This window comes from Podarcis filfolensis (assembly GCF_964270895.1).
Source record: "Podarcis filfolensis genome assembly, chromosome: 4".
NCBI classification, from domain to species: Eukaryota; Metazoa; Chordata; class Lepidosauria; order Squamata; family Lacertidae; genus Podarcis; species Podarcis filfolensis.
This window is the reverse complement of record NC_139607.1, coordinates 49,402,599-49,418,316: the sequence shown is the minus strand read 5'-3', so window position 1 is coordinate 49,418,316 and position 15,718 is coordinate 49,402,599. Positions and strand designations below refer to the sequence as shown.

At 42.2% G+C, this 15,718-nt stretch overlaps 1 protein-coding gene across 4 annotated transcripts in view; it reads left to right on the top strand.

The window, feature by feature from the left end:
* Positions 1-1,767: 1,767 nt before the first annotated feature.
* PDE9A (phosphodiesterase 9A) overlaps positions 1,768-15,718 on the top strand; it is an 80,574-nt gene continuing 66,623 nt past the window's right edge. For 2 of the 4 annotated variants that reach the window (XM_083611948.1, XM_083611947.1), the window contains exons 1-2: positions 1,768-2,423; positions 14,216-14,286. In XM_083611948.1, coding sequence (XP_083468074.1) covers positions 2,355-2,423; positions 14,216-14,286 — 140 coding nt within the window. In that variant the 5' untranslated portion in view covers positions 1,768-2,354. The remainder of the gene's footprint in view (positions 2,424-14,215; positions 14,287-15,718) is intronic. The other 2 variants (XM_083611949.1, XM_083611950.1) reach the window with 2 other exon arrangements.

Genomic DNA, 15,718 nt, shown 5'->3' with positions numbered 1-15,718 from the left:
TGATTATGTCGAAAAGGGATCAGTTTGAAGTCATAAAACCTCGAAATATTCCATAAATTGGTGCGCTGTTGATGTGACTGGGATCAACAGAAAGAACCGGAGCAGCCTCAAGTATCCTGATCTTCAATCAGCACGTCGTCTTGTAGCTCATTGTGATGAAAATCCAGTGCCTATCTTCGGAGAACTTCCTGACATTAGTGACAAAGATGCCTCCAGTGTTGAAGGACATGAAGAAGAAGTGCTTCTTGAAGATGATGCTCCACATCCATTTTCCCAAAAGGAGTTGAATGATCTAGTTCGCGACCTCAGCTTGTCAAAGGACTCTGCCGAACTGTTGGCTTCCAGATTGAAGGAAAAGAACCTCCTCTCTGACAGTGCTCGCATCAGCTTCTTCCGCAACAGGCATCAAGAGTACCTCCGTTTTTTCTCAGAAGAGAAGGACTTGGTGTACTGTGCAGATATTGCGCAGCTTCTGCTCAAGCTTGGAGTGCCACAGTATGAACCCAAAGATTGGAGACTGTTCATTGACAACAGCAAGCGATCACTGAAATGTGTTCTGCTACACAACGGCAACCAGTTTGCCTCTATACCCCTGGCTCACTCGAGTACACTGAAGGAGAACTATGAAGCGGTGAAGTATGTGCTGGAGAAAATTGGTTATGATCAGCATAAGTGGTTTATTTGTGTTGACCTGAAGATGGTGAACTTTTTGTTGGGACAACAGTCTGGCTTCACCAAGTACCCATGTTTTCTGTGCATGTGGGATAGTAGGGACCGTGCTCAGCATTACGCGAAGAAGGACCGGCCTGTGCGGGAGGAGTTGGTGCCTTGCAAAAAAAGGAACGTCATCAACGACCCTCTGGTGGACAAAGACAGAATACTCTTCCCACTGCTGCACATCAAGCTCAGCTTAATCAAGCAGTTCACCAAGGCTCTGGACAAGGATGGTGACTGCTTCACTTACTTGTGCCAGGCTTTTCCAGGATTGACCATGGAGAAGTTGAAAGCTGGCATCTTTGACGGTCCTCAGATCCGTCAGCTCATCAGAGATCCAGAGTTTGGAAACTCAATGAACGAAGTGGAACTGGAAGCATGGAAGGCATTTGTTCTGGTAGTGAAGAACTTTCTTGGCAACAATAAGGCCAGAAACTACGCAGAACTTGTCAACAACATGCTGACTGCTTTCAGAAACCTGGGCTGCAACATGAGCGTCAAGATGCACTACCTATTTTCACATATGGACCGGTTTCCTGAGAACCTGGGTTCAATGAGTGACGAGCAGGGAGAGAGATTCCATCAGGACATGAAAGAGATGGAGACCAGGTATCAGGGTCACTGGGACACAGTCATGATGGCTGACTACTGTTGGACTCTGAAGAGAGACCTGCCTGTCGCTGAGCATTCCAGGAGTTCCAAGAAACGGAAGTTCAAGCCCTGAAGTTTGAAAAATGGTGAAGCAACATGCAATTTACGTGTACTTACCTTTATCAATGCCCACCATTCAGTTTACAGTAAACCTGACCTGATGGAGAGAAATGGATGCCATTTCCTGATTCAGCAGTGCAAAAATACCCTAAATCAGTCGTAGAAATCTAGACAACATTCAAAAAGTAAAAAATTGTTGCCCAGTGTAATACACTTAGATATCACTGTATCATTAATTCCCAGGCCCCCCTTTCCTCCCAGTAGGCAGAATTCTTTTAGGACACAGAACTATTTTAACAGAAGTATGCATACAAGAATCTGTTTTAATTGGAGGAAGTGTAATGCCAGCTCCTGCTACATTGTGTCCTTATGATTTCAACAACTAATGCAGCTGGGAGCTAGTCATACATTCAAAAAAAATGTTTAGACGGGTTTGCTAAAAGGATGGATGTTGAAATTTCAGCATGGAAATTACTGACGCTAACTGTGGGATAAATGAAGATAATTTCCCCCCATCCTAAGTGGTGCTTTGTCTTCTGTGTCAAAAGCAGCTAATCAAAGCCTACTTTGCAGTACAGCATCACACACACTGATTGCCCAGAGGCTTCTGCAGCCAAAGAGAGTTGCTATGGGAATCAAGAGGGCACTTGGAGACGGGATCTGGGGCTTGGCTCTCTCCCGTCCATGGCTGCTGCTGGAGTCACAGGAATGAACAAAACGGAAAGGAGGTGGCAGAGAGGCACAAGGAAATGCATGCATGTTAAGAGGAGGGACTGCTGTAGGTGGAGACACTGGAATGGAGTAAAGCAAACACACGAATGCATCCGGCAGTAGTGGCTCTGCTTGGCTTGGTTGGACCTGATTCCTGCCGTAGAGTTAACCTAGCAGAACTACAGGAAAAGTCTTGACGGTAGCAAGTCTTCAAAAAGATGGGATCCAGCTCATCTACATACCGGCCCAAGTATGTGTATTTGGATATCGGGGGAAGAATTCAGAAGGTACTTTTCACTCATTGTTTCTTTGTCGCTAGGATCACATTTGCATTAAACTGGAATCACTGCTCAGCTGCTGCTGCTGCTGCTTTCCTTTTCTATGCTGTGAGCTTTGATTGCATCCTCATTCAGCTGAAAATCTGTCACCTCTCTTTTGTGAAGCAGCCTTGAAATATGAATGAGTCCATTTCTTCACAATCTTTCATTTTGCAAATGACAATGGTAAATGGCAGGAGAACTCCGAGAGCAGCCTTCCGGTTTCAGGATAGCAGAGATTTGGGGTGCCTGTGTGTATTCTCACTTGTTCGTACAGTTTCTGTGTGCTCTACTAGAGATGTGAATGCAAAGTTACAGAGGAGTTTGGAAATCCAGCGCCAGTTCTTGTGCCAGCAGTTCACAATGTAAATACACAGTGTAAATACACAGATCCAAGCATTTGAGTGATTTAAGTAGTTTAGAGCAGAGGAAAGTGTATTAAAATTATACTGAGTTCCTTTCCAAAAATAAGGTCTGCTTTTCATGTCCTTTAATACTCTCAAGGTGACTTGTATGCATATTCATGTATGTGCATGTGTGTTTACACGCACATGCGCAACAATAAACTTCTATCATAACTTCAAATATTGATTTAGTTGTGGTGGCATTAGCAATGTGTCAAAGTTAACAAAGGAGCTGAATTTGCAAGCTAACTGGGGCAAAATTACAGTCCATGGTCTGCCTTACCTGAGATGCCAGAGGGACCCCAAATTCTTTACAAGAAGCAATGATTTGAAAAAGCCAAAGTGTCTTATTTTTTTAGCTGTATACTCCAAGTCATTATGGAAAGAGGGAATTGCAGATGGATTGTTCTCCTCTTTCCTCTGAATATCTAATTAGCCATGAGGACTAATTTTAGGATAAGCATCTTCTCTTCTATTCTGCCTTAATATAGTCTACAGCAGGGGTCAGCAAACTTTTTCAGCAGGGGGCCGGTCCACTACCCTCAGACCTTGTGGGGGGCCAAACTATATTTGGGGGGGGGGGAATGAACAAAGTCCTATGCCCCACAAATAACCCAGAGATGCATTTTAAATCAAAGGGCACGTTCTACTCATGTAAAAACACTCTGATTCCCGGACTGTCCGCGGGCCAGATTTAGAAGGCGATTGGGTTGGATCCAGCCCCTGGGCCTTAGTTTGCCTACCCATGGTCTACAGCTATGCCACTCGGGCAGGGGGGCTTTCCAGAGATAGCTTTGTTCATCAGACTAGCCCTTTTCTATAGTTTTATAGAACCCTTGCCATGTAATAGAATGGGCTGGGGGCAGCTTTGCTCTCAGGAGAAAGCCTTGCTGCTGGGTCTACAGTAGGGGGAATAGCAAGGGTGCTAGTGGCAAGGGATCGTGGAAAAATAACAAAAAGTGAATAATAATAATAATTTAATAATAATAAATTATTATTTGTACCCCGCCCATCTGGCTGGGTTTCCCCAGCCACTCTGGGCGGCTTCCAACAAAGACTAAAAATACATCAAAATGTCACACATTAAAAACTTCCCTTCAGATATCTTCTAAATGTCAGGTAGTTGTTTATCTCTTTGACATCTGATGGGAGAGCGTTCCACAGGGCGGGCGCCACTACTGAAAAGGCCCTCTGCCTGGTTCCCTGTAGCTTTGCTTCTCGCAGTGAGGGAATGGCCAGAAGGCCCTCGGCGCTGGACCTCAGCGTCCGAGCAGAACGATGGAGGTGGAGACACTCCTTCAGGTATACTAATAATAATGCCTTGCCTTTTAAAATTGCAGAGAATAGGTGAAGAATGACTTTTAGCAACCCTGGCAGTGATGCAGTGCATATGCATACTTCTCAAGCAGTTTATACCAAATAAGGTGTTATGATGTCACAGGTTCCAAGCACAGGACACTCGCACAACCATGGTGATCCACATTCTTAAAAGGTGTTGGAGACTTCAGCTGATGCAAAATACACCTAGAGTTTTAGCAGGGCCCATCCTACAGAACATGACACTCTGATTTTCACGGGCTTCCAGTCCATTTCCAAGGACAATAAGTGCTGGAAATTACCTTGAAAGCTTTAAGTGGCTGTGATACCCAGGAAATGGAAACCACCTCCTTCCCCACTCCCCCACATGATTCTGCCTGCTCACTGTGGTCATCAGAAGAAGCCCCCCTCTCCTCAACCCATCACCATCATAGTTTCAGTTGGTGGAGATGCAGGGACAGACCTTTCACTTTTTCCAGGAAGACCAGTTGGCCTATTCTTCGTTGACATGCTAGCATATCATCAACAGCATTTTTGCTTTTACTTTTGGTTTGGTTTAATCACAACCACTACTCCTGCGGTGCTATAGTGTTGTGTGATTGCTGCTTTGCAGTTTGTGGGTGTTTTTAAATGAAGTTTTCCTTTATTCTTCTGGTGTCTTGTGAGTCACTTCGGGGGCCCTTTGGCCCAAAAGAGAGGGCAGAAGTATTTTGATTAATAATCACAAACCCTATTAATTACAATATCTGCAGTAAGCAGGGAGATTTCATTTCCCCCAAACAACTCGGCAGGATGGTTTTGACTGAAGGGGATACGCAATTTCTCACTGTTAGGGGATATCGTCTGGATTCTCCACAAATAACACATTTCTCAGATGAAGGGAAGAAATAATTTGGAAAGATCCTAAGGGTGTTTGACAGCATTACTATATCCCACCAGTATCAACTTTCTCTTTCCTGCTTCAGTTTCACCAACGATCATTCTAATGTGTTGTCTCTGCTGTTTGTGTCTTGGCTTGTCTGCTTGAGGCCTACGGAATCCAAATGAAGTCCGCTGAGGGTAGGCTGGAACTGCAAAGATAAGCAGACAGCAGCAGGTAGCAGAAACCAACAACTGGGTGGTAGCAGGAAATCTGGTGAAGGACAGCTAAGAGGAGTATCTAGGTTATCAGGATAAAGAATTTGCTGAACCGTGGATCAAAGTAGACAACTTGCTCCAACAAGTGCCAGAATTGAACTGATTTCCTGTATGTTGGTACAGACCATGGTATCTGAATTACGGTAAGCTCCAGCCCTCCTTGGTAAGGAAGGAGTCCTTAAACAGTCTATGCCCTGGTCAAAAGGAGCAAAAACTTTTTTGGTGCTCTGTGGTTTGTTGAGGTCCCTCTGGCATCTCAGAAAAGAACTGTGAGGCCCTGGGCATTTGGTGAGGTAGATCAGATGGCAGATGCCTGCTTGTATGGCCAAGGTTGCCATACAAGTGCTTCTTCCTGTTTCGCTGGGCTGCAGAGGCAACATGCTATATCTATGTCCACTGGGGACTGGAGATGCTTTCACGCCTTTCTCTGAATTAGTACCTGTATCTGGCAGATTCTGATCATACACAGAGAGATGAAGCAATTTTGCATGCTCATTTAAACCTTCCAAAGCAGTATGAGAAGATGCAAAATTGTAGGTTCTGTTCATGAGAAACAATTCAGATGGCCCATTTGCCTCAAGCATCTTTGGATCTAGAAACAAGCAGCTAATTATTAGCATGCTGGTCATGTGATTTGGCCCTAGTTGCCCTCATCAATACATTTTAAGCATCCCACAAACATGATACAGTGGTACTTCGGGTTACATACGCTTCAGGTTACAGACTCCGCTAACCCAGAAATAGTCCGGAACGAATTAAGTACTTAACCCGAGGTACCACTGTAGGGGGACCATGATAGTGTCCCCTAAGGGCATTTAAAAAAAAAATCTGGAATGGTTAGCTTGATTTTATCTGGCCATTGCAAGCCATAGCCAGGTCTATGTGAGGGCAGAAGTACTGCTAGTCCTTTGCCCTTGGATCAGCCTTCATTCTAAGCATGTATAATATATGTTGATGCATATAAATTTCTTAATCATTCTTTTTGACTAATATGTACAAGGCTTCCAAAAAGCAAAATGTCAATCCCTCTCTAATGTTTGGTCTTTGTATCTATAGTGATTTCTCTGTGACTATCAGCTCCTTATCATGAGCAGAGAGAGGTATCTGAATTCAATTAAAAAGAACGACCCTGGAGCATTAAAACAACTTATTGCCGGCTTATTCCAAAATCTTGATTCTATGCCTCCTACCAGGTACAAAATGTCATATACTTTGAAAACCCTTCATGCAACACTTTCTAAATTGTCTCCCCACCCCACAAAAGAAAATAATAATAATTTGGAGTGAAAACACACACAAGCATCTGGCTTTATCCCAAGATTACTCTCTGAAGAGCACTTATATTATTGAAGGACTTGGAAGATAGACAGCTGCCTGAAATTCTAATACAAGAACTTGCTGTCTAGATGTTATCCGTTTCATTTATCAGTGGTGAAATTCTATCTGTATGATGCTTGGGGGGGGGAGCAGAATCTGGGAAGTCAGGAGAGGCAGATTCTATCTCATTTAGTCAGGGTTCAGTTAGAGGTAATGCTGGAGATTATTTTTCTCCCTGCATAAAGATATAATTAAAATAACTTGAACTTTCATCTCCCAAAGAATGTGGTTGCTGGTGGGAGCTCATTAAATGAATTCTAAGCTATCCTTCGACTTGACCCCACAGGGAGGCAAAGTCCTCCTTGTGCCATTGTCCCATATATTTGAAAGGATTTCACTGCAAACTGCAAATCACAGCACTTCATACATTACAAAAGACATGGGCATCGGAGCATGTGAGAGGGCTACAGATGCGTAATACCATATATAAAAAGCCTATGAATGCATGGATCCAATTAGAGGAAACAAAAAATAAATAAAATAAAATAAAAAATTCCTTCCAGTAGCACCTTAGAGACCAACTAAGTTAGTTATTGGTATGAGCTTTTCTGTGCATGATACACTGAAACAGAAGTCACCAGACCCTTATATATAGTGAGAGGGTGGGGGGGGTATTACTCAGAAGGGTGGTGGGAATGGGTAATTGGCTAATATGTGTGGTAGACTGTTAACAACTGCAATTAGTCTTACTGGAAAAAGGAGGGGTGAGATGGCTAAAAAATAGCTTTATCATGTATAATGAGATAAGAATCCAATGTCTCTATTCAGACCAGGTCTCTCCATGGTTTTAAGTTTGGTAATAAGTTGCAATTCAGCAACTTCTCTTTGCAGTCTATTTCTGAAATTCTTTTGTAAGAAGACAGCTACTTTGAGATCTTGTATAGAATGTCCTGAGAGATTGAAGTGTTCTCCTACTGGTTTCTTTGTGTTGTGATTCCTGATATCAGATTTATGTCTTTATCCTCTGGCATAGGGTTTGGCCTGTTTGTCCAATATAGAGAGCTGAAGGGCACTGTTGGCATTACTCACGGACCAATTAAAATGGTGTTGTTAAATTACATGTGGTATTTACAAAGGGAATGTGACATTCTAATAGGAGTAGGGTGTTCCCCTTTTCCATCAGAAGGCCCTGCTTATTGGCCCCACTGCTAGCCTTCATTTAAAAAAACAATAAATGGGGGTGTTGGAAACTCTGGATAGGTATTTAAGAAGTAGATTTTTGGGAACCAACAGTGGAAGATGAGAATGTAACTGGGTGTATTGACTGACTCTTCAGCGATCCATCTTTGAGAGTTGACCAGACAAATTGTATCTACCTCCTATCAATGTGGGGTGCAAAGCGTGAGAAAAATATTCCCCCCTGCCCCAAAAATAGGGGAGTATGGGTTAGATGGCAGAGAAGAAAGCCTGCATGATAAGATGTTAAAAAAGAAAAAAAGCAGGTCAACATAGTAACCTCTAGAAGCTAATAAGTTGCCTTCCTTCTGCCATTAGAAGGGCAAAATAGGTACATTACAAATACCAGTAAGTAAGCAAGACTGGTGGGAAGGCGGGAGAATAGTGGGCTAAATAGTCCTCAATAGCCACTTGTCAAAACAGAATGTAAATACCAAGAGTGGAATTAGAAATGCAGACATGCATTCATTAAGTGATTATCCAAAGAGGGAGAGCAAAAGGGTCTATGGTACCATTCAGCAGGCGCCTTTTGTTTTAACCTTTAAGAGCCTGCTGAAAACTATTATGCTTATGCCGTCAATTAAGAAAACATATTTTCGAAACAGTTACGGTAGTTAGTTGGTGGCCTCTGTTTTTAAATTTTGATGTGTTTTTTTTATTGTATATGCCTATTCTTCTTATAAACCACTTTGGTATATTTTATGATATAAAGGTAAAGGTAAAGGTAGCCCTGACAGTTATAATTTTATAATGAATGATTTTAGAGTGTTGTTTGTGTTGTACTTTTGTACTGTTTTATTGTTGTTAGCCGCCCTGAGCCCAGCTTCGGCTGGGGAGGGCGGGATATAAATAAAATTTATTATTATTATTATTAAGTCCAGTCGCGAATGACTCTGGGGTTGCGGCGCTCATCTAGCTTTAAAGGCCAAGGGAGCCAGCGTTTGTCTGCTTCCGCAAACAGTGTTTCCGGGTCATGTGGCCAGCATGACTAAGCTGCTTCTGGCGAAGCCAGAGCAGCGCACGGAAATGCCGCTTACCTTCCCACCAGAGTGGTACCTATTTATCTACTTGCACTTCGTGCTTTTGAACTGCTAGGTTGGCAGGAGCTGGGACTGAACAACGGGAGCTCATCCCGTCGCAGGGATTTGAACCGCCAGCCTTCCAATAGGCAAGCCCAAGTGGCACAGTGGTTTAACCCACAGCACCACCCGTGTACTTTTTTATGATATAGCAGTATATAAATACATTCCTAAATTTATTTATTTCATAAATACCACTTGACTATAAAAAATATAAACTGAGTTTAAGTAGGCTCTAAAAGGCTAGCAGCATTCTTTCAAAGCAGGGCTGGCCTGCCAATGAGGCAAGGTGAGGTGACTGCCTCAGGTGGCAGAATCCCCAGGGGCTGCAGATCCGGCCTCCAAAGAAAGTATTGCCTGCTGCCACCATGCGTTCCTAGGAGGCCAGATCTGCTGCCTCTTCAGCAGCCTCCCCCCATCCCACCTCCACAGCATCCTCTCAGCAAATAGGAGGTGCCATTAGTCTCCTCCCATCCCTAGGGAGGAGATGGTGAGGGCTGGCCTCCGGGGTTCTGCACCCACCTATCGTGATTAAAAGAAGCCCCCTTTCCTCTTGCTATGGTCTTTGATTCCCAGTTCAGCCATCAAGTAAGGCTGATTTGATCCGCCAATGTTGATCTTCACTCTGCCTCTGTTTCTGATGTAGATCTTCCCTCTGTTTCTGATGTAGATTCTTCCCTGGTGGGCGGCGGTGTGTGTGTGTCATTTTGTGGTTTGCCTCCGGTGCATTGAGCCAGCCCTGCTTCAAAGGCATATTTTTGGTGTGATTAAAACTGAATTAAACAATGTGATGCTTTAGGTATTTGATGTTTTCAAGGAATAACAAGTGATAGCAGCATGGCTATTTCAAAAGGCTATGGTAAATATTGAATGCAGCTGGAGGTAGCTGGGGGAGATGAGCAAAGGACAAAATGTTAGTTCAAAATAATTATTTTTCAACACAGTTTTGGGCCAACTTATCTACGCCGTAGCATGTTGGCTAGTGATAGAATTGCTGAAGTAGTTCAGGCTAACACTTGATGTAGCTCAACATCACAACTACAAGTAGCTGCAGATGCCTCAAAAATGTTTGGAAGCAGGATGTGATGATAATGATGCTCATCTCATCTTGTCAAGCACCTATTAGAGGCATACTGTTCAATAGTTTCCAATCTGGATATCTTGAATTAGATAAACCCCCTTCTAGAAAAGATAGAAAAACAGAAAATATATTATCAATATAGAAGTGGTTCCTATTTCTAAAAATTAAAAATGGGCAGAGACAGAAGCTACAGGTCCAAATCCTGACCTAGGCTCAGTAGAAGTTCAGAATTAGACTTCTGATCAGAATTATGTATTATCTCAGTCAAAATCAGCACAAGTTTTCATTAACTGTTTTGGAGAGTTTGAAATGGAAATATCAGTTGTTCCATCTGCAAAACAGGTTTTGTGTTTGGTGACATTTAATTAGAGTTTTATGACTAGAGTGATCCCAAACAATCAGGGACCACATAAGGAACGTAACGACACAATTTAGGGCATATGATAATTTAAAAAATCCTTATGTGAGTAATTGGCAGATTGCAAAAATGCCATGGGAAAGGCGAATGCAAAAGGGGAATGTAGACAGAATTTCTTCAAGAACACACACAGACTTGCAGATACAAGTGCCCCCACACGTCTGCAGCTGTAAGATGCAGAGATGTAAGAGTTTCTTACTTGCATGTGAACCCAGAATGCAAAAGGACATGCCAGTCTCTCTTCTGTTTGCATAACAAAGCTGTTCTGTGTATCCTGTTTCTAAGTAGGAAACATGAGGAAGCTGTGGAGTGGGATGGATTTCTGAGATTCCTTTCTGAAAGGGGCAAGGAACAACTTTTTAACTACCGTAATTTTCACTCTATAGGACGCACTTTTTCCCCTCCAAAAACTAAGGGGAAATGTGTGTGCGTCCTATGGAGCGAATGCAGGCTTCTTTGCTTCATCAATAGCAACGTGAAGCCTCCAAAGCGCAGAGGGAGCGCTCCCTCCGCGCTTTGGAGGCTACGCATTGCTTTCGCTGAAGCCTGAAGAGCGAGAGGGGTCGGTGCGCACTGACCCCTCTCGCTCTCCAGGCTTCAGGGATAGCCACCTGAAGCCTTTGGAGAGGGGGAGAATTTTTTCCCCCTTGTTCTCCCCCTCTAAAACAAGGTGCGTCCTATGGTCAGGTGCGTCCTATAGAGCGAAAAATACGGTACATTGGGACCTATACATATAAAGTGGGTCTATACTGAACAGGGAGAAGAACCGTGTCACCTGCCCAGCTTCCAGTGTTGCCTGTCTGGATTAGTCCTGCCCTAATGCACTGAGTTGTAGACATCTGACAAGGATGACTGTGCTAATGGGTCTTGGTTGTATGGAGCACTTATGCTTGTAGGGGCAGCTCATTAGATGCCTACACTTAATTGCAAACACTAGCGGATTGGGCAGAGCCCAGCTGAATGACACAGGGGGTGTGTCCAGTTGTGTGCCCCTCCCAATGGTCACTTGATAACTTCATCTGCTTAGGGCACCATATTATGAAAAATTACCCAAGTCCACCTCTGACTGTGGTTCACACTTCCTAGACCAGTCTGCAATGTAGATGCTCATTTTGAAAAGCAGTTGCAAGGCTTTATTTTTCTTTGGGGTCAGCTATGTACTGAAAGTAGCACAGCAACCTTTCCAAGTGGGTGCTTCTTTTTGGGGAATATAACAGCCCCTTTACAGCATATTGCTATTATTTTTTAAAAAAATAATAATTCTGCAGATCATATCCTGAGATGCTTATCAAATTGCTTTATGAATCATGCTGCTTACCTGGGCCATTTGCAAAACCCCAGGGTAGGAGAAGGCAAATGAACTTTCATTAAACTGCACTGTAGCATCACATATATTTATTACATGCCTTGATTTGGCTTAGCTCTTGCCTCTGAATGCTTGGGGAAAGAAAAACAGATGCTAAGTTTATTATGTCCTCCAGTTTTGGTCTTAATTAACCAGGATAACTATCTGACTTTCATTTGTTCCCAATTATATTACCATATCCCACTTATATTGCATTAATTCTGTTCAATGGTAATTGATTTCAAGGCTCAGTGGCCCAGCACATTTCAGAAGTTCATTCTAAGTTCAACAGCAATAACATCAGATCCCAATTTATTGCATCCATCAGCCATTAGCAGATTGGTAACATTCGGTCTGTCTATTCATTTGCTCTGTCAGTCCCTCAGACCACTGCCTGCTGGGATGTTTCCTTCTGCTATGATTGCAGGAAGATTTGTATTTGAGTTATTTAAAGAAAAATAAAACATTTCTTTATTTCTATGGCTGTAGCTAGATAGGAATATCAAAAACCTGCCTCTGTAACAACCAGAACAGCCCATTTGTTCAAAATGGGGTTTTGCTTTTTAAATACCACCTTTTGTTGAGAAAGATATGCCCCTCCTGAATAAATTGATTTTTAAAAATGAAGCCCGTGTGAGCTTGCTTTTATTTATATTTATTTATTTATTTATTTTTACATCAGAAATGTTTTAATGGGAATGAAAGGAATGTGTTCAGGCTGGCACAAAATGTCACTGCTGTTGTTCTCGTTTAGCTTCTTAACAAGTTTATCCAGTGTTTCTCCTCTGAGGGGGAAGGGTGAGAGGAGGTGTTGAAGGAAATTGGAACATGAGATAAAAGTTTAATATTAAATTATAATATGATATTGATGATAATTAAACTTGGAATAGAAAAGGGGATAAGAGGCGAAAGCTATTGCAGGAAGGAGAAAGAAAAGAATGTAAAAGGACCTGGGAGGAGGAATGGTTTGTTTTGGGGGAAGGGGGAATAAGTTACAAATTGAGGGTGAAAGAAGAATGGGAGAAAAAGATTACAGAGAATGGTAAGACCTTTTGAGAGGCATGAGGAGAAAGGAAGCGAAATGTTTTTGTATTTTTAAGCCTTCTCTGCTTAGTACCTCTGGATAGCAAATTCTGCCTAAAATGGGGACTGGACTGTCACAAAAGCTCCAGAGCAAATGTCTGTAGATAGCTTCAGAAAAAACGATTTTTAATTATAATGTTCTCTCCTGAACTTGTCAGTGACTCACCTTCCTCACCACCCACCCGCTCCACACACTTTTGAGGCCCAATCCAGTACAGAAGTATTATAATGTTAAACCCAGGGCTTTTTTCAGGGGGAACTTACCAGAATTCAGTTCCGGCACATCTCAGATGAGTTCTGGCACCTGTCAGGTAGATGCCATTGCCATTATAAGACAAACAGGGACGTGTTCATGGTGAGTTCTGGCACTTTTTTTCTAGAAAAATAGCACTGCTTAACCCCCTTCAAGGCTATAGGTACTTCCCTTTTCATAGTAGCTATAGCATCACTGCTGTTTCTTGGCAGCACATACAACCCTCAACTTTTTTTACCTCAGAAGCTTAACTAGTTTTATATCAATGATCTTCTCCACTAAGCCTCTGACTGCCAGTTCCTGAGAATCACATGAGGGGAGATCTCTGTTCCACTCAGGTCTTGCTTGTCGGCTTCTCCTAGGCATCTGGTTGGCTACCATGAGAACAATATGTTGGAATAGAAGGGTCATTGGACTGATCCATCCGTCTCCTTCTCTCAGGCTAAACACTTCTGCCTCAGGATTGACTGATCCTTCACATTCTTTCATGCAATTTCCCTCTTCAGCATGGCTTCACTTACACATAGGCTTCAAATCTTCTGGGAACAAAAGGACTGAGTTAGTGGCCTGATATCTCTGGTGGTGCTAATCTGTATCACAAAAACACTGCCATGTCTGTCACTGGTGCTTTTTTGTGAGCCTATATGAAATAAAATGATTTTGTTTATTTATTGCATAGATAAAACCAACTTGCAAAAATTACAGATTGTTTCTGTGTCCTCCAGCAGTTTACTGTGTCCAACCTGTGAATGTGTGTGTGTGCACATGCAAATTATGCAATTCAAGTTGGTGGGGCTCAGATACAATTTAAACAACTTTACTCTCCTATTAATGTTATTTCTAAAGTTTGGCTTGGATTATCAAACTGCCCTATATTTACTTCTTCTCCTCTCAGACATAACCATATAAAAGAACTTAAAAGGCTTGCAAGAGTAAAGAATAGGAACCATATTATATTCAGTCTTATGAAAAATCAAATAAATGAAAAAATGTTAGGTAAATCAATGCTTTATCTACAGGGTATAGAATAAGATTGCCTTTGGAAGTTCCCTTTCTTCATTTTCTCTTAATTGCTTCTATTTCCTTTGGAAGGTGGCCTTCAGTAAATACTGTAACTCGAGAGATATCATGGAACTCTTCTGTATTGCAACTGGTTTACCAAGGTAAATATTTTTCAAATGCAGTTCTATTTTTTATGAATGCTACTTGTGTTACTTTTCCAAAGGGCTTAGAGTGACCCCAACGGAGTATGACTATTCTGAGGACTACTATGAGTGTGAATTGGTTGGCTATCATGCTAGCTATTGCCTTTTAATAATAATGAAGAAAATAGGAATCTCACAATGAAATTACAGCATGGAAACTATAATGTAAATATATTTGCTTTGTTTTTTTCATTTAAAAACACTGTATTCGTCTCCTTTTTGGTCTCAAAAATGGTACCCACAAGCAAAAAGCATCTAAGTAACAACTACAAATAGCACAACATAAAAACTAATTGAGTAGAACAACATACCTGCATAAAACTCCAAGGAGACCAAAGTCCTGCTAGAGCTCTGAGCAAATGTCCATTGGGATAATAGCATGATGTCAGAAAGCAGGAAGAGAAGCTCATCTAAATGCTGAAAATATGATAAAAAGATCAAATTTGTCATTAAATTTAAGTGTCTTGCTATTGTCTACAAGCACAAACATGAAAGATAAAACAGAATAAAACAGTCAAGTATATAATATACAGCAATCCAATACATTCATTTATTTATATTTATATAAAAACATTTTTATACCATTCTCTTAAAGGTAAAGTTAAGTCCAGTCGCGAACGACTGGCGTTGCGGTGCTCATCTTGCTTTACTGGCCGAGGGAGCTGACGTTTGTCCGCAGACAGTTTTTCTGGGTCATGTGGCCAGCATGACTAAGCCGCTTCTGGTGAAACCAGAGCAGTGCACGGAAACGCCGTTTACCTTCCCTCTGAAGCGGTACCTATTTATTTACTTGCACTTTGACGTGCTTTCGAACTGCTAGGTTGGCAGGAGCAGGGACTGAGCAATGGGAGCTCACCCCGTCGCAGGGATTCAAACCGCCAACCTTCCGATAGGCAAGCCCTAGGCTCAGTGGTTTAGACCACAGCACCACCCGTGTCCCGTATACCATCCTCTTACAAAATGTTAAATGAATATACAAATAACTTCAAATAACCAAAAGCAAAACAGAAGCACCTTTACTGCATGATTGAAAGGAAAGGAGGTAAGGAGTCAAATGCACCTGACGGGAGTGACAGCTCCACCACTTGGGTGCTATTATGGATGCTTTTCAAAGGAGCCCTTCCTGCCTTTTATAGCTCCCTTGAGCTCCTCCAGATGACCTGTTAACTGAGCATTCACCCTGTTTGCCTGCACAAAGTTTACATGGAGATTATGCAATGTTTGACCTTTATGGAGCGTTTGTTCTGATTTGCTTTTATGGAGGTTATATGTCTTCCTACTAATCAGTTGTCTATCCCACACTTTTTAGTACATTTCCCTCTCACTTTTGTAACGACAAAAAGTTGGGTGGGGAGTTAAGTGGCTTTGTTGCACCAGAGTGCTTTAATTC